Raw genomic sequence first — 23,460 nt, 5'->3', positions numbered from 1 at the left:
GACCTACTTTTTAGGTCTGATGTACTTTCTTTTTTTAAGCCACTGCCGTCTTTTCTGTGGACTCATTAGTCATGTCTTACGTCACCTTCCTTGAAGGGAGGTGGTAGAATTTAGACGTAGTCTTGCTTAGTCCTGTTAGGTTTCACTCGCTGCTGACATCATGAACGAGCTGTCTAGCCACCTGAAGAGGAAAACGCAGTCTCCTTCCCTGCGTTATCTGTCACCGTGGCCGAGGAAGACCATGCCGGGAGAGCATGATTTTCACAGGCCGCGCAATGGGTGAAGTTTTCTCCTCTGTTAAATGATGGTTATCATGAGAACCGGTTCATGCTGGGACAGGGTGTTTTTTTTTGTTGTTGTTATTGTTGTTGTTTTTTGCCTCAATGCATCCAGACATCTAAGCTCTCATTTAGTTTGTAGGTAACTTCCCTGCTTTAACGTCTCGAAGTCCCTGATGTGTTCTCTGTATAGCCCAGAGCTTGGAGAATATTAATGTATGTCTTCCTAAGAAAATGGCAACCCATTCCAGCGTTCTTGCCTGGAGAATCCCATCGACAGAGGAGCCTGGTGGCCTACAGTCCACGGGATCGCCTGGAGTTGGACAAGACCAAACACACACACGGTGCTCCCACTGGAGCCCCTAGGAGAGCCCGTGAGAGAAAAGCGTGGACAGATACTCTCCTTGAAACGTGTCCGAGTCCACCATCCTTTGATGATGAAGCCCTCGGAGGCAGGGCCGCTGGCTGATGGCGCTCACCACGTTTCTGCGGAGCCAGCCTCCTGCGTGCCAGGGGGAGGCCTGCAGGGAGGTGAACGACGCACTGTCCGCAGGCTCTTCGTGATGCTGGTGTCTTGGGAACATGCGTCCGCCAGGAGCTGAACCGCCTCTCTGATAGGTTCAGCCTTTTTTCGCTCGTGGAGGCTGGAGTGAGAGGAGATTTGGAAAGACTGCATCGTCCAGTGCGGACCTGTCTGAGTCTGCACCTGGAGGTCTAGGGTGGGGGCTCCTGAGAAAGCTTGGGCGGAAACCACCTGGAGCTTAAGCTTCTCGTCCTCGTGGCGCCCAGCAGCCAGTGCTGGGTCCCGCTGCCTGGCGGAAGTAGCTTCTCCACCTCCAAGGTGTTGTGTAGCCTCGTTGACCGCAGACCTTGACGGTTCCGCGTCTGTTCTGATTACTGCCCTGGCACCAGCCTGGCGGCCGGAAGAGGGCGTCAGGCAGCTGGGGAAGGTGCAGCTTGCCCTCCGTGGGGCTCAGCTCTGCACCTTGATTAATCGGCATGTGATGTGTTGCCAGAAATCCGGGAAATGACAAACCCGATTCAATATCAATTAGCTAGAGCAGGAAAGGACTTCCCACAGAAACCCCAGGATGGAGCTGTACTTGACGGGGCCCTTTCACTCACGAGTTTCTCACATAGGGAAGATTTCACTCAGGGCCCAGTTGTTTAAAGAAATTAAAAACTGTGCAAATTAGCAGCCGAAATCCACTTGGATGAGCCTGCTATCCCTTTAATACGTCTGTCTGTTCATCTCACTAAGACATCCCAATCCTCCCTCCACAGTGATTTGAATACTTAATATTTGCTGAGATGCTTAAGTTGGATTTGAATAGCGTAATTGAATTTTTCCTGCTGCATTCAGGGGACAGGAAGGCTTGGGAGTCCCTATGGCAAGATATGTGAACGTGCTTATTTTTAGAAGTGATTCTTACTTATTCCTCCATCCCTGAGCCAAGAATTAATAAGCAGTGGGCCTGCCAGGTAGAGAAGACTGTATTCATCAGAACCCCAGCTTTATCTGTCACTCTCCAGGTGAATGGCCTGTGCCTGGGGCTCAGAGCTGGTCTGGTCTGTGACGGGTTTGGGTTGAGCCAAACTGGGCATAGATCAGATGGCATGCGAAGCCCCTCCTAAACAGGATTGTTGTAAGGTCCTGACCAAGGGCTGTGGCCTTCGTGGACAGCTTAGCGAGAGAGGCAGATAAATCAGATGGTCCACTCTGTCTGGTCAGCACCGGGAGAGAGACATGGCCAAGGTGCAGAAGGAAACCTGTATCCCTGGAGTAGTCATGGAAGGCTTACATAGCATCTTAGAGAGGAGCTTGGAGCTCCCAGGAAGGGTGGGTGCGGTGCTCCAGGGAGCGCCAGCAGTAGACGGGAAGGCGGGAGGACCCGGGCTGTGATGAGTCGTGGAGCGGCCGGGCCCCAGAGGAGCGGTGGGGAAGGGAGATGGACAGAGAGCTGTGAGCTGTTGGTGGAGGGCCTTCCATGTAGCTTTTTGGAGTTTGAGCATTAGTTTACAAAGAGTGAGGAGTCTTTAGTTTTAGTTTTTAAGCATAAGAGGGATGGCATCTGCAGATACAATAGACTTGTGGACACCGTGAGGGAAGGAGAGGTCAGGACAAATCGAGAGAGCAGCATGGAAACTTAGACACACCACGTGTAAAAGAGAGAGCCCGTGGGAATTTGCTGTATGAGCAGGGAGCTCAGCCTGGTGCTCTGTGACAACCTGGAGGGGTGGGATGGGGTGGGAGGTGGGAGGGAGGCTCAAGAGGGAGGGGGTATATGCATACCTATGGCTGCTTCATGTTGATGTATGGCAGAAAGTAACACAGTATTGTAAAGCAATTATCCTCCAATTAAAAAAAAAAAAGCAGCCAATGCAAAAGATAAAAAGGATGTCATCAGTTTAGCAGTTTAGAAAAATCTGCCAAATAGCTGGTGGAAATAGGGCAAGACTGGTCTTGAGGAGACTAGATTATTTATAATCCTCTAAGAACCAAGGCGGCTCAAAGCCCCCAAAACAGTGGGGACAGCAGATCAGAAAGGGAAGACTCGAGGGGCAATGCGGGATTTACTGGGTTTGGTGGCTGCATGCGGGGAGGTGAAGGAAAAGGAAAAACAGATGAAAAGGACGCCTGGGCTGCTGTCTTGGGACCATCCCCAGAGTCAGGGGCCACAGGAGGAGAGGTGTTTGGGGTGGGGTCCGGAGAGCTAGTGGACTTGGGACACGTTTGGGCAGAGGTCCTGCCGGTGCATGTGTCCAGCGGGCAGTCGTGTCTGCGTGTGTGGAGATGCAGATGCAGGCTCCATCGCGGGTGGTGGCTTGGCTGCGCCCATCTCAGGCAGAGTCTGCAGAGCAAGATGCGTACGATGTGCACAAGCTGAAAAAAGAGGCCTGCGAAGTAGAAATACTTAACGATGGGGAGGAAGCAGAGGAAGCGTGAAGAGAACCACGGGAGAGTGGCCAGCCTGACCGCGGACAGAAGGGTGGTCGCAGCAGGAGACAGGATGGAGGGTGTCTTGTTGGTCTTGTGGACCATTATGTAAAGAGAATGGACCACGCTTACTGAGCAGAGAGAGCCAGGCAGAGGTCAAAGGTCCCGGAGACGTGGTGGTGGTGGGGTTTCCAGGTGAGAGCGCTGAGGACAGTGTCACTGCGGGGGCGCTAGTGACACCTGCAGCCATCGGGAGAGGGTGTGCGTTCGTTTTCTTGTTTTTTAATGGAAGGTGGGTGTGAAGAGCCCGATTCTTGCCTCTCCGTGGCGTGGGGCCAGCCCCCAGCCTGTTTCCTGGGCTCAGACCCTGCAGCAGGAGAGGTGGGGTGATTTCCTCGGCACCGCGGACAGGCTGAGGTGCAGTGAGCGTGTGCACTTGGGCATCCCACGTGCCTGGCACATCCTTCTTGGGTTCCCTTGAGGGCCCTTGCGTGTTCAGAGCCCCCTGCCGCACGGGGACCCCTTGAATTCGGGTGTTATTTTGGTTATTCTACGCTCTGTCATCCTTCAGAGTTTCGTACAATGAACAACATGACTGGCCCACGTCTTTTCCTCCCGGGGGGTTTCTCCTGACCACCTCTGGGTTTGAGCAGCGTCTCTTCCCCTTTCCCACCTGCATGAGGATTACTGCTTTGTCTAAGCTCTCGAAGCATTTCTTTTCTTCGTTTCTCCCACTTTTTCCTTTGCTTCTCTTCCTTCCTTGGATGAGGAGGGCAGGCTGAGATACCCCGTGTCCAGCACCGGTGCTGCGATAGGAGCCACGGGGTCACCAGCCTCCCCGTGCCCCGTGGTGCCCTCGGCCTCCACGTGGCCTCCGCCACCCAGCGCCTCCCAGTTACTGGGGCAGCATCGTTGTAGCTCATGCGTGGTTCCAGAGCGGGCCTCCTCAAATAACCCGGCACACTGAAGCACGTGTGCATTAGAAGATACTCAAAAAGCAAACATTTAGTTTTCATTCTTTGAAGGATTGATTGGCCCTTGTGCAACAGTAATGATTTAGTTGGGATAAACCGTCACTGTTTCATGGAAGGTGCTCACCGCCGCATCACCGTGTCAAGCCACCACTGCTCCTCTCTGCTCAAGCCTTCTGTCCACTCCTTAATCCCATCTGTCCGACCATAGACCCTCTGACCACTAAGCCAAGTCGACGGTCATGTGTGTGCTGTCAGGGGAATAAGAGTGGAGCCCAGCAGATGGGATCAGGAGCCAGAGTCTGGTTTCAGTTCACGCTTCATCGCCTTCTGTGCACCAATGGCCGGTTAACTTCTCAAAGTCTCAAGTTTCTTATATGAGAAATGGGGGAAAGAACAGGATTGTGAGAATTAAATGAACCCCTCAAGTAATAAGGTAAGCCCGCAGTAAGGTAGCAAATTAGTAAACAAGCAATAACTGTTACCCAATAGCAGTCCATGCCGCAGCAGCAGCAGTCAGTTACAGGGTCATTGCATCTGCCCAGGAATTCAGAGAGGCAGGGCGGGGGGAAGTTTGCATTAATATGTAAGGTGGACTGTATGGATTAAACCAGTGATCAATGCATAATTTTAAACCGTTGAATAGAAAAATGGCTTCCTTGGGAACCACACACCAGCCCTAAATAACTGCCTGGAATTTTGCTGTCATTCAAGCCCCATTTATCCTTGGCCGCCCATTGGATTTTGCATAGATGTTATGTTATTCTTCTGACCATTTGCCTTTTTATTCGTGTTTTAAATGTGTGTTTAAAATCTGGGCCGTTTTGCAAAATCCTTTTGGCTTTCTAAATTTCAAATTTAATTGGCTTTTGCAATCCATTTTTATTCTTAAGCGTGATTAGAATTAATTTCTTGCACCTATTCTTTTCTCATTTGTGAACTACCTGCCCTGGCTTCTGTAAGCAGTTCTAGTAGGGGTGGAATTTGTATTCTGGGTCACTGAGGCTTCTGCAAGGACACTTAAGAAAATGTCAGAGAAATAGAAGAAATCCTAGTGGAAAAACAAATGGCACAGCCTATTGTGTGCAGTTAATGGAAACCTAATTTAGTTTTATTGCCATTGGATGTCTCTCAAACAGAAAGCTAAATGAAAGGCAGCCACTTCAAGGCCCCTGGAATCAAGGGTGAGACGAGCGGTTTGGTCCCGGCGTGGTGACCGCTTGGCTAGTGATCTCAGCTTCCCTGGGTCTTCCCCGCTCCAGAGTCCGTTGCCTTGTCTGAGGTTGGCTCGGCTGCTCGCTCATGTCCCTTCCAGCTCCAGGGTTACATTTCCTCTAGAAATAAGAGCTGACCTGTTTACGTGTTGGTTTGTTTTTTTTCTCCTGTGCTGAATTATGCTGATGGTATCATAAATTACTGCTTTTCCTTCTTTCAAAATTTTCCAAACTTTAGTCTTTATAGTATGAATATTTTCTTTGTTCTACCTATATATTGCAGATGCTATAGATATTAGTTTTTAAAAAGTAGTAAAATATTAATGTGATCCCAAAAGTCAGAACCGTGTAAACAATCTTCCTTAAAAAAGGGTCCCTCCTGTCTCTGCCTGCTTCCCACCTCCTCCTCACTCCACCTTGCTTCCCAGTTCTTTTCGTCCTGCAGTCTGTGCCATTCTGCTTTCTAGTAGGCAGTCTCATTTCTATTTCATCATTCCTATGGTGTTTGTTTATTTTTGTTTTATGCTAATAAACAGGTTCATTATATATATATTATATATATATATTCACATATATATTTATTTAAATATATTTTGGCCATACCAAGTGGCTTGTGGGATCTTAGTTCCCCAATCAGGGATCAAACCCGGACCCTCAGCAGTGAAAGCGCAGGGTCCTAACAACTGGACTGCCAGGGAAGTCTCAGATTCATGTATATTGTATTATTTTCTCTTCTTTCTTGCATGAAAAGTACCATAGTAAGATTGCTTTTTCCTCATAGTAGTGGGGCTTGAGAGTCATTACATATCATTTCAGAGTGGTCATCCTCATATTTTAATTAATATTATGTCTCTTAAGTACTCCACTGTATGGATCAGTCAGTTCAGTCACTCGGTCATTTCTGACTCTTTGCGACCCCATGGACTGGAGCACGCCAGGCTTCTCTGTCCATCACCATCTCCTGAAGCTTGCTCAAACTCATGTCTATCGAGTTGGTGGTGCCATCCAACCATCTCAACCTCTGTCACTCCCCTCTCCTCCTGCCCTCCATCTTTCCCAACATCAGGGTCTTTTTCCAGTGAGTCAGTTCTTCACATCAGGTGGCCAAAGTATTGGACTACTGTATGGATAGACCATAGTTTATTTAACCTCTCTCTCTTTTTTGTGTGGACATTTCTTTGTTTTTCAGTACTTTGCAATTTTAAATAATGCTACAGTGAAAACCTTGTTACGTATATATTAGTTCTGGAGTTATATTCAAGGTAAATAGCCAGAAGTAGAAGCACTAGGTCAGGAGATGAATACAAATGTAGTTTTGTTGGATATTGCCAAATTTACCTCCAGAATGGTCCCACCAGTTTTCACTTCCATCAGCAGTGTGTGAGAGTTCATCTTTTCCCAAGCCTCACCAAAAGATTGTTGTCTTGCCTTTTAATTTCCGCCAATGCAATAGCTGAAAAACAATATGTCATTGTTTTATTTTGCATTTCTCTGTCTGAATACCTTTTCACAGGTTTAAGGGTCATTTTCTTTTTTTTTTTTGGTGAATTATCTGTTCATGTATTTCTCCCATTTTTCTATTGAGTTTTTCAGCCATTAAACCAATGAGTTTATTCCACTGTCACTCTCTCTTCTTCCACTTTTGGGTTGCACTATTTCTATTTTGTCATGACATATAGAAAAAAGTTCATTAATAAGAAATTCCCTATGCTCTCATATGTTTAAAGCTTTTTCTATGGATTTGGTACTGAAAGCCCAGCGTTGCTGAATATAAAATTCTTGGTCCATGTATTTTTGGTTTTTTTTGAGTTGTTTGAATATGTGGCTTCACTGTTGCCTTGTTTGCATGCTGTTTTGGAAGTTTGATGCTAGGCAGGTGGCTTTGCCTTTCTAAGATGTGTGATCTTTTTGCCTGGAAACCTTGAGGGTTTTTTCATTGTTGAGATCTTGTAGTTCTGCTAGGATGTCTTTTGTTTGCCTCTTCAGGTACCGTTTTACCTGCTGCACATTTATTCTGCCGCACTGTTTGGTTTTCCCTCTCTCCGACCCCAGTCATATGAAGGTTGTTTCTCCTTTGCCTGTCTTCCCTTTCCACTACCTTCGCTCTGATTCTTCTTCATCTCCTTGTCACTTTCGTGGTTATTTCCCTTTCTTCAGGTCTTCTCACTACGTCTTCATTGAATCCATTTTTCCTTGTGTATCTTGCAATTTAGAGTTCGGTTCTGAGATGATTTTCTTTTCCTTCTATTTCTTCCTTGAGTTCACAGTTCTCTGTTTTTTTGTTCATGTTTGTTCTAAACATCAAGCAATTGTTTATGTCCCCAAATGCTTGTTTGAGCACATTTAATTTCATTTTCAAGTATCATCTTACACTTTTCTTCTGCTTCTTGGTTTTCTTTAATTGAGGAAGAGGGTCATCAGTTGAGCTGTTTTGAATGGTTTTTAAAATTTTTTAATTCTTTTGTGGTAAGTTTCTATAGTTCTGCAGAATCATTTCTGCTGCTTTCTGTGGATTTTTGGTTGTGTGGAAGGTTTTGCAGCTCTCTAGTGCCCTCTTCTGTTAGTGTAGCAAAGTGCAGACTCTTTAGTGGAATTTGTTGTTTTAGAGGGAGTGGGGAATGGTTTTATAAAGCCTCTAATTTTCTAGGTTTGTTTTATTCTGTGAAGCCCTAGACTTTCTCTTTTGTTTGTTTTACACCTCCCTACCCTAATGGCCAAACAAATATCTTTTGCTTTCTTTTGCCCCTTTCTCTTCCATTGTAACCATGCCTTTCGAAAACTGCAGTTTCAAACTGAGCAAACATTTGAATCCCTTTTCTGTGGCCTCTGATCAGATCTTAGAATTTGAACACTCACTTCTTCTGGTGCTGGTTTTAGGTCTCCTGGTTCCTCACTAGTTCCCGTCTTCTCCCCCCGCCTCAACTTGTGTTTAGTTACCTCCATCCTGAGTCAGTCTCCCTACCGGGCAAAGACCTGCTTTGTTGTTAAAGACAAGAGCATTTTATTTAGTGGTTAAGCGGCTTCAGACTGATGACAGCTGTGATTAGTGATTGGTGATTGTGAAGGCAATGTATTTGGTCACTGCAATGTGCCAGGGATTCTGTGCTTCTGCATTATTTTATTTAATTATCATAAAGTCTCTTTTCATCCCCACTTTTTAACCATTACCTGAAGCTTAGTTCCTGTATCACTTTTTGGAGTTTGAAAGGGAAAATCTCTCAGTCATGTTCAACTCTTTGCGACCCCATGGACTATACATGTCCATGAAATTCTCCAAGCCAGAATACTGGAGTGGGTAGCTGTCCCCTTCTCCAGGGGATCTTCCCAACCCAGGGATTGAACCCGTGTCTCCCACATTGCAGGCAGATTCTTTACCAGCTGAGCTACCAAGGAAACTTGAATTTTTTGTAGCTTACTGGACAGTAAATGGCAGAAACAAGTTTCCAGCCTTGTCCTGGCCTTTGGGGTCACAGGACAACAAGTCCAAGGTGCATCCAGCCTCAGAGGGCTTCACAGGACTTCATGCCTAGATTGTCCTTTCTCACCTGGTCTCAGGTCACGTTGTAAGGACGGTGGAAACCTGGTTCACTGGTATTTCCAGTAGCACGGAGGGTCATGTGTCTTGTAAGGAAATGGCATGTGAATAAGTTGGTGCAAAAGGAAAAGAGGCGATCAGCACGATCAGAATGGTGTCTTTAATTTCCGAAAGACTGTCCATTACATGTGACACAGGGCCTTGTTCAACGCTGATACCAAATGAATGTCAATCTCAGTATGTTCACTGATGGTAAGACTCACTGAGTTTCATTTCCGCATTGTGGTTTTTGATGTAGACTGGTAAAGATACTGTTTTTATTTGTTTGCATTATTCCTCTTGGTTTACAGTTATTTGCTGGCATAAAAGATGGAGAAAACCTGCAGCTTTTTGAACAGAGTTCCCGCTCTGCCCATAAACAAGAGACACATACGCTGGAGGCCACGAAGCTCGTCGAGTTTGACCTTAAGCAAACACTGACCCGGCTTATGACACATATCTTTGGAGACGGTAGGTACTAAATGCCTGTGTCTTTGGGGGCTTAAATATTCAACGGTTATCATCTTCCTGAAATCATTAAGCCTAGTTGTGTCTAAAGTTTTTGGTCTAAGTTGTAGTTAATGGTTTCAGTCCTTAGTGAGATAAAGCTTATGGATTTCCTGGTTCATTCCATGTGAGGAGCAGGAGGATATGAAAATGGAATTAGCTGGAGAAAGAAAAATGATTACAGCTTTTGATAAGAATGGTAATGAATTGAGATCAGTCTCATCAATGGAGAGGAAGTGAACAGGCTGATTAATGTCGGAATATTAATATATTATCATTGGTCAGCCTTGATTGATGGGGCAGGATTCTTAACTGTGTGAGTGAGCCCAGCAGAAGATTTTACATTCTGACATACTGATTACCACTGTCAACAGCAAAATACCACCAGTTTCCTGGAGGGAGAACAGTGTTTTTAAGATGTGGATTCTCACTTTAATCACTTGCCCTTCATTCTTTCTCTAAGAAATTTTAATGTTTTCCTTTCCCCTCCAACTCTCTGATTTACTTGAGATAATATTTTTGTCTGTATAAAGATGTAAAGAAAAGGGGAGGTTGTTCCTTAATTACAACCTACTTTTTAAAAAAGATTTTATTTATTAATTAATTTATTGTCGGCTGTGCTGGGTCTTTGTTGCTGCGTGGGCTCTCGGGCTCAGTACTTGCAGCTCAGGCTCAGTACTTGTAGCTCACAGGCTCAGTACTTGCAGCTCACAGGCTCAGTACTTGTAGCTCACGGGCTCAGTACTTGTAGCTCACAGGCTCAGTACTTGCAGCTCACAGGCTCAGTACTTGTAGCTCACGGGCTCAGTTGCTCCCATGACACGAGGCATCTTCCCAGGTCGGGTATCAAACCCACGCGTCCTACAGAGGCAGGCGGACTCTTCACCACTGAGCCACCATGGACTCCATCACCCCTGTGATCTACATTTTAAACATGTTTAGAAAACAGAGGCCCTGCATGATTAGAATCCTTTTTTATTCTTGTACTCTTGTGAGTTTTTTAAAAGAACAAGTTCTTTATCCAAGTGTGATTGACAAAAAGTAAACGATGTATATCTAGAGTGTATAATCAGCTAAGTTTATATGCAATAAAACATATTTACACAGTTTTATAAGTCTCAATACTTGTGTACATCTGTGAAACCACTAGCTAATGGAGCTAATGAATGGGTCCATCCCCCCCGAGGTCTCCTCTGGTGCCTGGTAGACTCTCCTTGCATTGCCTGTACCTCCTCACCCCAGGCAAACGGTGATCTACTTTCTGTCACTGCCGTTGAGTCTGCTCCTCCTAGGTTTATATAGATGAATCCTGTAATGTGTATTCTCCCCACCCCTCCTGCCAGCATATTTCACTTAGTACAATTATTTGAAGATTGATCCATGTTGTAGCGTAATGTCAGTAGTTCATTCCTTTTTGCTTAATGAGCAGTATTCTATTCTGTAGTTTATCTGTCCATCCATTGAGAGACATTTGGGTTGTCTCCAGTTTTTTGCTGTTACAGGTAAATCTGCGCATATTCGAGTACACGTCTCTGTCTGGACTAATGCCTTCATTTTTTTTTTGTTAAGTACCCAGGAGTACAATGGTTCGATCATTTGGCAGGTGAATTTTAACTTTCTAAAAAGCTGCTAAACTGTCCAATAGTGTATGAAAACTCCATGTGCTCTTGAGGTGGCCAGGCATTTAAATTTTAACCATTCTAATAGGACACTAGTGATTTGTCAAATAAACATTCAGTTATATAGATAACTCTTCCAAATAAACAAGGAGAAATCAACCTATGAGAGAAATGGGTGATCATGAAGGCAACAGATGATGTGGTTATTGATAGAATGATGTATGAAGAGATGCTCACTCTGATTAGCAATCAGGAGAAGCAAATGAAGACTGCCTGAGCTATCCTTTGTCGTTCTTCATATGAGAAAAAACTGAAAAATCCAACAGTTGTGTGTATTGACATAGATATAAAAAAAATAGGCTACAGTACGCGGTCTTGGCCTTATTCAGGTATCTGCAATACCTTCCCCCTGGAGAACTTGACCACTCACTCACTACTATTACGTGCCTCATTTTTCCTACCTCTAGCTTTCCCTACTTATGTGTGAACTCAGATATGTGTTTAAAAAGATTATTATTATGATTTATTAAGCCTCTGCTTCCCTGTTATACCAAGGCTTCTTCGAATATCTCGACTGTTCATGTACTGTTTAAGAAACCACTAATAACCCCACATATTGTTTATATATGTACATTTTTTTAAAAAGTACATCAATTTCATGCTAGTGTCTTTTTCTAGGAGGCAGAGAGTGCTGGTACAGAGAAGGTCCAAACCAGGCTTTCAAGTGGGTTCATAGGGTTCTACTAAAACAAAAAAGATATGAAGTTAACTATGGCAGCATGTGATGATTTGGTAAAACTGAATAGTGAGTGTGTAGATGTTTGCTGTTTTCTATTTCTGTCTCTTTGTTTGGAATATTTCATGTTAAAATGGTATAATGTACTTGTGAGGCAGGTTTCAGATAGAGATTACTGATGCAGAAATCTTATTATAGCCAGCTTCTCTTTACTTTCATGATAAAAGATAGGAATTGTGGTATTTTTAGCAGTAATATAATCCAGTTAACACTGGAATAATATAGGGAGGTGGACTGTGCTGTTCAGGGCGTTTTCGAGGCAAGTAATAGTAGAAGGAATTCTAACATCTCCTTGGATACAAGGAAATACAACCAGTCCATCCTAAAGGAAATCAGCCCTGAATTGGAACGACTGATGTGAAGCTGAAGCTCCAATACTTTGGTCAGCTGATGCCAAGAACTGACTCACTGGAAAAGACCCTGATTCTGGGAAAGATTGAAGGTGGGAGGAGAAGGGGACAACAGAGGATGAGATGGTTGGATGGCATCACCGGCTCAGTGGACATGAATTTGAGTGAGCTCTGGGAGATGGTGAAGGACAGGCAAGCCTGGTGTGCTGCATGCAGTACATGGGGTTGCAACGAGTCGGACACAACTGAGCGACTGAACAGCCACAGTTCTAACATTTTAGGGAAATAGTAGTCTGTCTCAAGTCGCTTTACAAAAAATTCAGGATCATCTCAATTTTTCTGTTGTCAACCTATGAAGAATATTGGTTTTAAGCCCTCCTTATTTATGTCTTGCTACACATTTCTATCATCAAATGACCCATTTGTGAGATTTGTTGTTGTTGTTTAGTTGCTAAGTTGTGTCTAACTCTTTTTGACCCCTTGGACTGTAGTCTGCCAGGCTCCTCTGCCCATGGGATTTCCCAGCAAAAATACTGGAGTAGGTTGCCATTTCCTTCTCCAGGGGATCTTCCCAACCCAACCCAGGGATTGGACCTGTGTCTCCTGTACTTAGCAGATGGATTCGGATTCTTGACCGCTGAGCCACCAAGGAAGCCCCTTGTGAGGTTCAGAAGCTGCCTTGCAGTTACACGGATAACCGCGTGGTCCTGAAGTGGCGGATCGCTTCCTCTCTCTAACAGCTAGCATTTGTGTCTCTCCTACTTCTGTGCTCTTTTTCACTCCTTTTGCCCCTCCCCTTGCTTGCTCTCCCAGCCCCTCCACCTGGACACTTCTCACTTGTCCTCTGGTTTCACCTCCAGTGTCCTCCAACCAGGAACGCTCCTGGAGTCCATGCTGAGCTCTGGGGAGCCGCCCCTTCTGCGCTCCTCTGAACTCCCGCAAGTGGGTTTCACTTGGCTGGATTTCCAGCATGCTGCGGGCGTCCCACTATTGGGCACATGAGACACAGTCCCAGTCTTTGAGCGGCTGAGAGTGTGAAGTCTTCTCATGGGGAGGCCCGAGTGTCAAGGGAGCGCATAGGAAAGGCAACTCCTCCGGGATCTGGCCAGGAGAGCTCCCAGTGGGGGACGTCTGAGCTGCCTTAGTCACTGAGACCGAGCATCAAGCTGGACCATGTGAAGGACGCAAAGAAGAAGAAAAATCTCATGGCCACTTGGAGACGGCCGCACGGAACCAGAAAAATTACATTTAAGTTCTCTTTCCTCCACTTGCTCTGAAATCTTGAACTGGTCATTTAGTGCTTTAGGTCTTAGTATTTTTAAAACCCAAGATAATAAATAGTACTGTTTCCCATGAGAATAAAGTGAGATAACATATGTGAACAGTGCCCTTTAAGAAGATATTAAATGCATGTGTACATATGAAAAAAAGGAATAAGGAAGGGCAGGAAAATGAAGGCAATCCAAATGGGGCCATACAATCAAAGAACAATAGTTACATTGGCTTGTCTTTGTTTTGCCTAGTAAGATGAGATGTCACTTTATGCCAGACAACAGCCACAGCAGTTCAGACTGGCATTGATGGTGCTCCGAAAGCCTTTCTGGGCTCCAGCAGGTAACTAAACAGGCATGCACACCGCTAGACCTTGTATATGTTATAAAGATGTTCCCAGGGGTCCTGAGGATATGCATTCCCCTGAACGTAGTCTTGAACTTTCCTTTGTCTCATTATTCTTTACATTTATATGTGAATAGCTTTCAAAACTGAGCATTGAGGTAAAAGTGTCCAGGTAGCTGTTTTCCTTATAAAAGACCATTCCCGCAGTGTATGCGTTTTCTCATACACCTCTCATGGCCATGCCCACGGCCGAGAATTAAGAATCTCAAGTTTTGAAACAGCAATGAAGTTGTAGCATCTCTATTTCAGGCAAACATTTACTTTATTTTTAAAATGCTACCAGCTTAGACTTTTAGGTTTTAGATTTCATTACAGGTCGGAGTTACTATTTCATAAATCTTCAAACTTAACGTTTTTGTTCATGAGACTAGAGTCAGCAGAATAGTGGAGTGGCAATAAAGTAAAGTATCCACCTGCTCAGAGAGTACATCTTGTTCCTGGCACTAAAGTCGGTCTGTGAAAAAGCCTTTTATTTTTTCTTTCCTTGCAGCCATGCGATCATCCTTAACCCCATTCACACAGTTGCTAAACACCCCAAAAATCCTCCCACACCCCTCATCCGCCCAGCCTTGCCCGGCCCCATGCACCTTTGCAGGGTATCGCTGAAGGGGTGTTGGGGCGTTTGAATCATCCACTGAGATGCTTCTCGGGGAGGGGAGGTGCCCCCGCCAGGCTCACGCTGTGAACTTGAAGGGTGAGGGGCTGTGTTATAGGAGGCGGGCTGTGTGCCCTCACAGCGCTCAGGCGGGTGGGTGTTCACAGCTCCCCGGGAGCTGGCTGAAGGGCCGTGCCATGCTCTGACTTCACGCGTTTCGGGGGTCATTTAGTTGTTTTATTTGGGGTAGGGGTGCTAGTTGCTGAAAAATGTCTCAGTAAACCTTCTGGGTACAAGCCGTCTGGATGTCTTTTAGGGTAGCAGTCCCCAGCCTTTTTGGTACCAGGGATGGGTTTTGTGGCAGACAGTTTTTCCACAGACTGGGCAGGGGCAGGGGAGGGTTTGGGGATGAGTCAAGCACATCACATGTATTGCGCACTTTATTTCTAATCTAATGCCACTACGCATCTGGTGGGAGGTACCGATCCTCACCTGGAGGTTGGGGACCCCTGGTTTAGAGTAATAATGGCCGTAGTAGTGATGATGTTAATTAACAGTGTCAGCTGCTGCATTAAGCTCTCACAAGGACTTTCTGTGTTCTGACCTGCATCTGTGACATAGGTGTGACTGTAATCTGCAGTTTTAAGGTTAGGGAACCCGGACATGGAGCAATGAAGTACCAAGTAACCACACAGCTCTGGAGTAACCTGAGGCCTGGTTTGAGCCTCCTTGGGCTTTCCTGGTGGCTCAGACGGTAAAGAATCTGCTTGCAATGCAGGAAGTCCAAGTTTGATCCCTGGGTTGGGAGGATCCCCTGGAGAAGGGAATAGCTACCCACTCCAGGATTCTCGCCTGGGAAATCCCATGGACCTAGAGGAGCCTTGTGGGCTACAGTTCATGAGTCGCAAAGAGTTGGACACAACTGAGCGATTGACCTTTTCAGCTTGAGTTCCCTAATTTTGACTTCCGAGCCTGTGTTAGATGTTAGCTCTTTTCAAAGGAGAGAAAGAAGTCATTTCAATAATATTTCTGACACTGATGTTTCCAAAAGCCATGATGTTAAAAAAAAAAAAATGGGGCCTCCTCCGGGGTGTTGCCCCCAACTCTGTACCTCTGACTCCCCTGTAGCTGCTCTGGATAAAGCCCTGCCCGTGACAGCATATTCAGGTACATTTCAGGCACCAAAGATCACTTAGAAACTTCAAATTCAGTCCTTCTTTAATCAGCTAATAATGAATAGAAACTGCCTGGGCAGGCCTCAGAATTATTCAGCAACTCTTTTTTTATTTGTTTTTATGGTCCAAGTTTTTTACTCTTTTAAATTATTAGTGTTGTATTCTTTGTTCTTGAAAAGCAAAATTAAAAATTACAACACACTATTTCCTTGTGGCAATTTGTTGTTATTACAGCTGTTTTAGTTTCAGGGTTTTTTTTTTTTTTCCCCACTTGCCAAAGCAGTTGATTATTTTCTGCTAACATTTCAATTGCACCAGCATCCTAAGGCTGTTATAAGAGAGGTTATCCGTTTAGAATTGGAAAGAGAGAAAATAACCTGCAGACAACTTTTACGCTCATGGAATTCACTGACATTTTTTAACATTGCTAAATTGTTTCCCTCCATTTTGTACCGTCTGTAGCAGATGGTTTCTTTAAGAGCAGCTCAGGTGGGATGTAGGATTCCTCACATTTTGGTCTCACTTTCTGTCCTTCAGGGCTTCCAGCCCGTCTCCCTGCTGAACGCTGACATTTCCTTGTAGCCTCCCAGCACAGTTTAGATGAATGGATGTGAAGGAGAGATGGACTGTGATCCTCCGCTGCTGGCTAGATGCGTTGCTGTGGGCGAGTCACCTCTCTCTGTTTCAGAGCCAAACAGGCTCGGCGTTGTCTGTGAGACTCGCTCCCCACTGCCCGTCCCGGCACCGGCTGTGGGCGAGTCGTGTCTGTCTCAGAGCAGCCGCAGCGGTGGGCAGGCTCCTCGCCCTAGGGCACGCCCTTCCCAGGGCTGTCTGCCTCCAAAGGCTGGCTGTGGCCGGGACCTGAAGGCCCAGCCTTTTGGCCCCCCAGCCCCCACCCTTTCGCTTCACCGCCCTCCTCCCCAGTTCTCAGGGGCTGCATGCTGGCCCCAGGGCCCCGAGCTCTCCAGACCTTCAGTCCAGCAGAGGTTTGGGGGCCCGTCAGGTGCACTCACAGCCCTGATAGGGACGCAGCAGGTCTCGCGCCCGGGGCGTGGCTCTCCCCAAGCCTACAGCTCCTCAGAGGCACAGCCCCAAGCATGCTTGGTGACGGCTTCTGTCCCCTCTCTCGCCAGCAGGGTGCCTCTGCTGCCCAGCGTCTGACCGCAGGCTTCTGGCCTCGTTCGGATCCCAGGCCAGCAGCGCGTGTTCCTGCAGGCGGCGAGCTCCTGGCGTCCCTCCCGGATTGCGGACCCCGAGCCCAGCAACACGGAGCTTGGCCCTCTCTGCCCACTTGCTTTTCTGTCCTGTTTCTGACCAGGGGAAGTACTTCTCTCGTCTTTGATCACAGCCTGGCCTTTGTGGTTTTCTCTGTTTTATCATTCCTGTCGTGGTGCGTGGGGAGCAGGAGGCTGGTGGTGCGCTCTTGGCTGGGGGCGCTTGGCCTGGAAGCCGAGTGGGGTCCGCCTCCACGGTCTGCCCAGGGGAGGGCCGCGGAGGGCTGTGCCGCCTGCCGTCTGGTGCTGAATTCGCATCTCGGCGTTTTCTAACAGTAAACGTCGAACAGAAGTGTAAGCCGGCACGGCTCCTGCGTCTGTGAGACGGGAGCGGGGGTGATGATGGTGCCGTGTTCATGGCCGCCTGTCCTCAGCGTAAAGGTTGAACTGAAGGAGGCCCGTGAACCATCTCGTGTAGCACCATAGTAAATAAGCAATGGACGTCAGTGACCTTAGCGTGCGCTCTAGGAATGTTTCTTTTTCTTCATATTTTTATGAAAACCTGAGAGACGTTAGATCATGGTCTGATTTGCGATGACATTTGTTTTGAAAATCACCCATTGAGTGTTTAAGATTTTTACACACCCTAATAAATTGTCACCAGAACTCCTCGAGATGAATGTTCCGATTTTGACCAAGACCGAGGCAGGGAGAAGTTAAGGAACTTGCCTGAGGCCCCTCGGCTTGCGGTGGTGGAGCTGGATTCGGTCACGGGTCTGTGCTCGCTCTCTCTGCGCTTGGGGGACCCACCCTCGTCTCTGGGGCCAGACATGGAGGGTGCAGTGTGGGCCTCCGTGTCACCGCGTGAGAGAGGCGTGGTGTGGGATACCGTGGTGTTTCTGTGTAAGGAAACAGGGAAGCGAGAGGTGCACGCGTGCGTTTGCTCACGTCTGTTAATGAAAAAGGAAACCCTGGGAATTTACCCAGAGGGACTCAAGGGGCAGAGGAGCCAGGAACCGCTTTGCCAGTGAGACTTCTAAACAGTGCCTTATTTTTATTTCAGTTTGATTGATTTAACTGACATAGAGCATTGTATTCGTATACGATGTAATGATTGGGTATATGTATATATTGCAAAAGGATCGCCACAGTAAGTTTACATAATGCCAGTCACCTCACAAACTTAGAATTTTTTCACTCATGGCCTGTTTATACAGGGAAATGTATTCTTTTTACAGTGTTTCGATTTTGAACCCTGTGAATATATTACTGACTCAAAAATTTTTTAAGAAAGTTGTTAGAGCAGAGCAGCATCAAGAGATGTGGAAAAAGGCCTGTCCGCTGCTTGGTGCAGATCCAGTTCAGGGGGCTGTGGGTCTGATTTAGATGTTGTTTGCATTTATAGAAATGAGCAGAATGACCTGCTTTCCCGTGTGTGCGTGCTAAGTCACTTCAGTCATGTCCGACTGTTTATGACCCTGTGGACTGCAGGCCACCAGGCTCCTCTGTCGATGGGATTCTCCAGGCAAGGATGCTGGAGTGGGCTGCCATTTCCTCCTCCAGAGGATCTTCCCGACCCGGGGATCGAACCCGCGTCTCATGCATGTCTGTGTCTCCTGCATTGGCAGCAGGTTCTTTACCGCTGGCCCACCTGGGAAGCCCCCTTTCCTGTGATCTTGACCTAACTCTCTCCTCTGCCAGGTGGCCACAGGGTTGACAGGTGATTGATTGGGTTTCAGAGGGTCCTGGAACTACACGGAGTGTTTCTCGTATTGGAAAAGATGTGGTCAGTTTTTCACAAGTTTTAAGATTTATTGCCTCCCCCTAAAGTGTTTCAAATTAATTTATTTGCTATTTATTTTACTCAGAAAGTAGTCTTTTGGTGTCATCAGCTAATCTGTCATTAGCAGATTTGATTACGGGAAAGGCAAGGCTGCCTGTAACTCTGTCTGCTTTTCTCCGGCGTCTTTGCAGGACTGGACATCAGATGGGTGGACTGCTATTTCCCCTTCACTCATCCCTCCTTCGAGATGGAGATCAACTTCCACGGGGAATGGCTGGAAGTTCTGGGCTGCGGGGTGATGGAGCAGCAGCTGGTAAACTCAGGTACGGGAGGACCCAGTGTGTGGGCCCAGGCTCTGCTGAGGGGCCTCTTCCCAGGGAGCCCCACTCGAGTGCTGTCTGCGTCCACATTTGCACCTCCTGCAGGGCGCGCCGCCCTGCCTCTGTGCTTGCACCGCCCTCTGGAGTTTATTGTGCTGCGCTCTGGGAGAGCGCTGTCTCTCTCACCTGATTCTGCGGAGGCTTCTTGGTCCTGGAGCTCTTCCTCGTCACCGCCGGGGGTTGGGTTTGCACTTACCGTGTCGTGTTTGTCGATCGGCTGCTTTGGAATCACCCACAAGCCTTTGAGGCGTGTCCCACGAGAGCTGTCTGTCTTCCAGACTATTTAGGAACAAAGCCAGTCTGTTGTCCCTTTTTTTGTTCCCACTGCATTTGGAACTGTGCCCCTGGTTCAGCAGGTGTTTCATAAGTGCTGAGAACACGGTGTCAGACACATAGGCCTGTCTGTCATGTTTGCTGATTTGTCCTCGGCCCGCACTGTTGGCTGGACCACCCGATGTGGGGGGAGTGGAAAACGGGGGCTCTGATGAAATTCTCCCTGGACTGTAGGAACTTGAGAAGGATCTTTCCAGCTCTTCTCTGTAGGACCATTGTTTCATGAAAATGATTATTTCTAGGAATTCTCCAGGGGTCCAATGGTTAGGACTCCTTGCTCTCACTGCCAAGAACCTCGGGTCAGGGAACTAGGATCCCACAAGCCACAAGGTCCAACTTCACCACCCCCCCGCAAAAAAAAGATTATTTCTAAACTTAATTTCAGAGCTGTGAAGTTTTTTTTTAAGTCACTGTCAGAATTTAAGTTTAAAAATACATTATCACGTTGTGAATCCTCCAGGGGAAGCTGGCTAAGATTGGGCATCAGGGTAGGAGGGTCACTGCATGAGCAGTAGGAGGAGGAGGGGGGCTTATGCTGATGGTCTCCACTGCCCCCCAGCCCCCTCCCCATATAGAAGGACATGCCCTCTGTGGCCGGGGAGTGAGGTGGCTCTGGCTCAGGCTGGTCACGGGCTTCCTGCAGCAGCAGACCGGAGGAGAGCGGTCCCTCTTGGTGACTCAGAGCTGAGGATGGACCCTGGGTTAAGGTCCAGGGGTAAGAGAATGAGGGTGGAGGGAGACAGGAGATGGGGAGCTGGCGCTGCCTGCACTGGGCCGTGGGGCCTGCCCTGGGCTCAGACCCAGGCCGCTCCGGGATTCCTCTCCAGTTAGCCAAGCAAGGCTCACGGGAGAGCCCAGCTCCGGGCCACACGCTTCTCGGACGGTTTTCCAACGTTTGAAGGTCTTTCCTGGAGAAGAGGGAGCAGAGAGGTGGCCGAGGAGGGCCTTGTCTGAAGCAGCGGGCGAGGAGTGCCGTCCGCCGACAGCTGTGTCGTCCTCAGCACGTTGTCTAACCCCCGCCAGTCTCCGTTTTTTCATGGTTAAAACGAGCACAGAGACGCCTCCCTCCAAGGTTCTTTCTGACGGTTCGCGGAGGCAAGCCGAGCACAGCCTCTAGCACGTAGCCAGTAAAAGTGCATCTCTGATGTTATTAAACAGGTTTTCTTTTTTTTTCCAAATGGTGAGAGCCACTTATTAACAGAGAGCCCCCTTGTTGCTGCTAAGTCGCTTCAGTCGTGTCCGACTCTGTGCGACCCCATAGACGGCAGCCCACCAGGCTCCGCCATCCCTAGGATTCTCCAGGCAAGAACACTGGAGTGGGTTACCATTTCCTTCTCCAGTGCATGAAAGGGAAAAGCGAAAGTGAAGTCACTCAGTCGTGTCCGACTCTTAGCGACCCCATGGACTGTAGCCTACCAGGCTCCTCCGTCCATGAGATTTTCCAGGCAAGAGTACTGGAGTGGGGTGCCATTGCCTTCTCCGGAGCCCCCTTGTTGGAAATGTTTAAACAGAGGCTGTCCAGCATGTCAGAGAGACAGTTTCTGGTCAAGTAGAACCGGATTTCCTCTGTAATCTTACCATCCGTGATGCTAGATGGAGTGAGTAAGTTTAGAGGGAGAAGGAAGACTGAAGGTAGTAAGAAACAAGAGAATCAAAGACACGCATCTTAATGGAAAACGCAAAGTACTGGGAGCAAATATGTGAGCTGTAATGTCTTCTTGAGCAGGAACTAACTTCAAAAAAAAAAGGCCCTTTTGTTTGATTTGCTTTGTTTTTTAGACGAAAGATTTGCTGGATCCTAGGCTTCCTCCCAGGGGCACCTGATGTCAGGGCCGAGCACTCAGAACACAAATTTAGGGAGGATTAGTTACGAATCAGTTGTCACTTCCTCGTGCTTTGCCAGTATCCTTGATAGGTTTTTATGAGGTTTATTCGCACAGTAATTGGCTGAATATACTCTCTGAAACAGGTTTCCAAGTCATTATTGTACGTTAATGACACTGCTGTTCTACAATTAAATCAGCCGTGTCAAGTAATTCTTGGAGGAAATGGCAAAGTAGAAAAAGAAAAGAAAAGAAAAAGACACCTGAGATGCAAATGTGTCTGATAGATTCACAGGGTGGTAGGGGGTGCTTTCAGTTGTTGGGAAATGGTACACAAAATTTAAATACCTTGCAAGAGAGAGACTAAAGAAAAGGAAGAAGAGAAGAAATTCTGTGTGGGCTTTTCTGTTTGAACTTGAAGTTGTTATGACAGAGTTCTGCTCCATGTTGTCAGACGGGCATGTGTTTTGACGTCTGTAGTCATAATCCTTAAACTGTGTGCCAGGCGGTCACTAACCACAGACAGCATGTGCGAGGACCGCCAGCTTTCTGTTTTCTGAGTTCCCGTGGTGTGTCAGGGGGCAGGCTGGCTCTGGTCACATCGCCTCAGCTCACTTTGCCATTCTTACCGTCTTTCCTCTTGCATTTCCCAAACCGCACACCACCACCCCAGCTTTTAAAAATAGAAGTTCCAAGCAATGCTAAAATCAGTCATTATAGTCTCCATCTCTGCGGTTCTTACAGTTGTTCAGTCACTAAACCTTGTCTGACTCTTTGAAACCCCATGGACTGCAGCACGCCAGGCTTCCCTGTCCTTCATTATCTCCTGGAGTTTGCTCAAACTCATGTCCATTGAGTCGCTGATGCCATCCAACCACCTCATCCTCTGTCGTCCCCTTCTCCTCCTGCCTGCAATCTTTCCCAGCTTCAGGGTCTTTTTCCAATAAGTCGGCTCTTCACATCAGATGGCCAAAGTATTGGAGTTTCAGCTTCAGCATCAGTCCTTCCAATGAATATTCAGGACTGATTTCCTTTAGGATGAACTGGTTGGATCTCCTTGCAGTCCAAGGGACTCTCAAGAGTCTTATCCAGCACTAAAGTTTGAAAGTATCAATTCTTCAGCGCTCAGCCTTCTTTATGGTCCAACTCTCACATCCAAACATGACTACTGGGAAAACCATAGCTTTGACTATACAGACCTTTGTCAGCAAAGTGATGTTTCTGCTTTTTAATATGCTGTCTAGGTTTGTCATAGCTTTCCTTGAGGTGCTGCTTAATGCTGAAATACGTGGGGACTGAAGAGGTTGATGGGGCAGTGACACTAGCAGGTGTCAGCTGAGCCCTGACCGGGTGCCAGGAGCTCACGAAATGCCCTCGAGGCTTGCTTTTGTTTGACCTTTGCCAGCAAAGCTCTGGGTGGATGCTGTTACTCTCCCTCTGCTGGCGCCTCCGAAAGGTGATCAGGATTGAATGGCTGGCAGCACCCCTTGCCCAGATCTTGCTGACAATAGTCAGTTACTCTATCTGCTACCTGAATAGTAAATTGCATGGTTTTGAAGTGGCTAGAAGTCGTTTCAAATACATGATTCTGCTGAACATAGAATGAGGAGCTGGAACCAATCAAAGCAACAGCGACCGAAGCTCCATTCGCTCAGCGGTTCTTTATTGCCTCGCAGAGGGGCCTTGCCCCCATGTGGGTGATCTCTGTGATCAAGTGTATTTAATTAAAAGCATAAGATTAGATTGCTAATTTGAACAGGCAGTGAAAACACTTTATGACACATTTAAGTTGACGGTGGCGTACGTGTGTTTTTGCGCACAGAATAAGATAAGGCTCTTCCGGATAGCTAAGAGAATTTTATTTCTTCTCCCTTAAGTTAGGGTGCCTTCACCATTGCTTTCCGACTGCCGAGATCTGGTAACTGTGATGTGGGTGGCGACTGCTGTCCTGATGACTTGATTGTGTTTCCCTTGAGGAGATGTTCTGAAGACAGCAGTGAGTCATGTCTCCAAATACTACACACTCACCTCCCTTTGGGCTGACTCACGCTGCCGTCCTTCCGGGTACTATACAGATCAGGAGCACAGAGAACGTCCCTGGGGGACTGTGGGCCATCATCATGCCTGGAAGGAATTGACCGCTTACTGAAAGATTTAGAAGACTGTACACAGGCCAGGGAGGAGAGAAGGCTCCGTCCTGGGAAGTAACTTTTTAAAAAACGGAACCACTTTC

General features: G+C 47.1%; 1 protein-coding gene across 4 annotated transcripts in view; it reads left to right on the top strand.

Annotated features, from left to right (window-relative positions):
• FARS2 (phenylalanyl-tRNA synthetase 2, mitochondrial) overlaps nucleotides 1-23,460 on the top strand; it is a 289,117-nt gene that overhangs the window by 66,155 nt on the left and 199,502 nt on the right. For 3 of the 4 annotated variants that reach the window (XR_014062414.1, XR_014062413.1, XM_081521166.1), the window contains exons 3-4: nucleotides 9,287-9,446; nucleotides 18,883-19,014. Coding sequence is in view for 2 of the 4 variants with exons in the window: in XM_081521166.1 (XP_081377292.1) it covers nucleotides 9,287-9,446; nucleotides 18,883-19,014 (292 nt within the window). In the remaining 2 variants the exon portion in view is untranslated. The remainder of the gene's footprint in view (nucleotides 1-9,286; nucleotides 9,447-18,882; nucleotides 19,015-23,460) is intronic. The other variant, XM_081521167.1, reaches the window with a different exon arrangement.

Source organism: Giraffa tippelskirchi, chromosome 8 (assembly GCF_054371585.1).
Source record: "Giraffa tippelskirchi isolate mGirTip1 chromosome 8, T2T-mGirTip1v1.2.pri, whole genome shotgun sequence".
In the NCBI taxonomy this organism is placed as follows: Eukaryota; Metazoa; Chordata; class Mammalia; order Artiodactyla; family Giraffidae; genus Giraffa; species Giraffa tippelskirchi.
The sequence above is the reverse complement of the archived record's forward strand: the minus strand, read 5'-3'. Positions and strand labels throughout refer to the sequence as shown.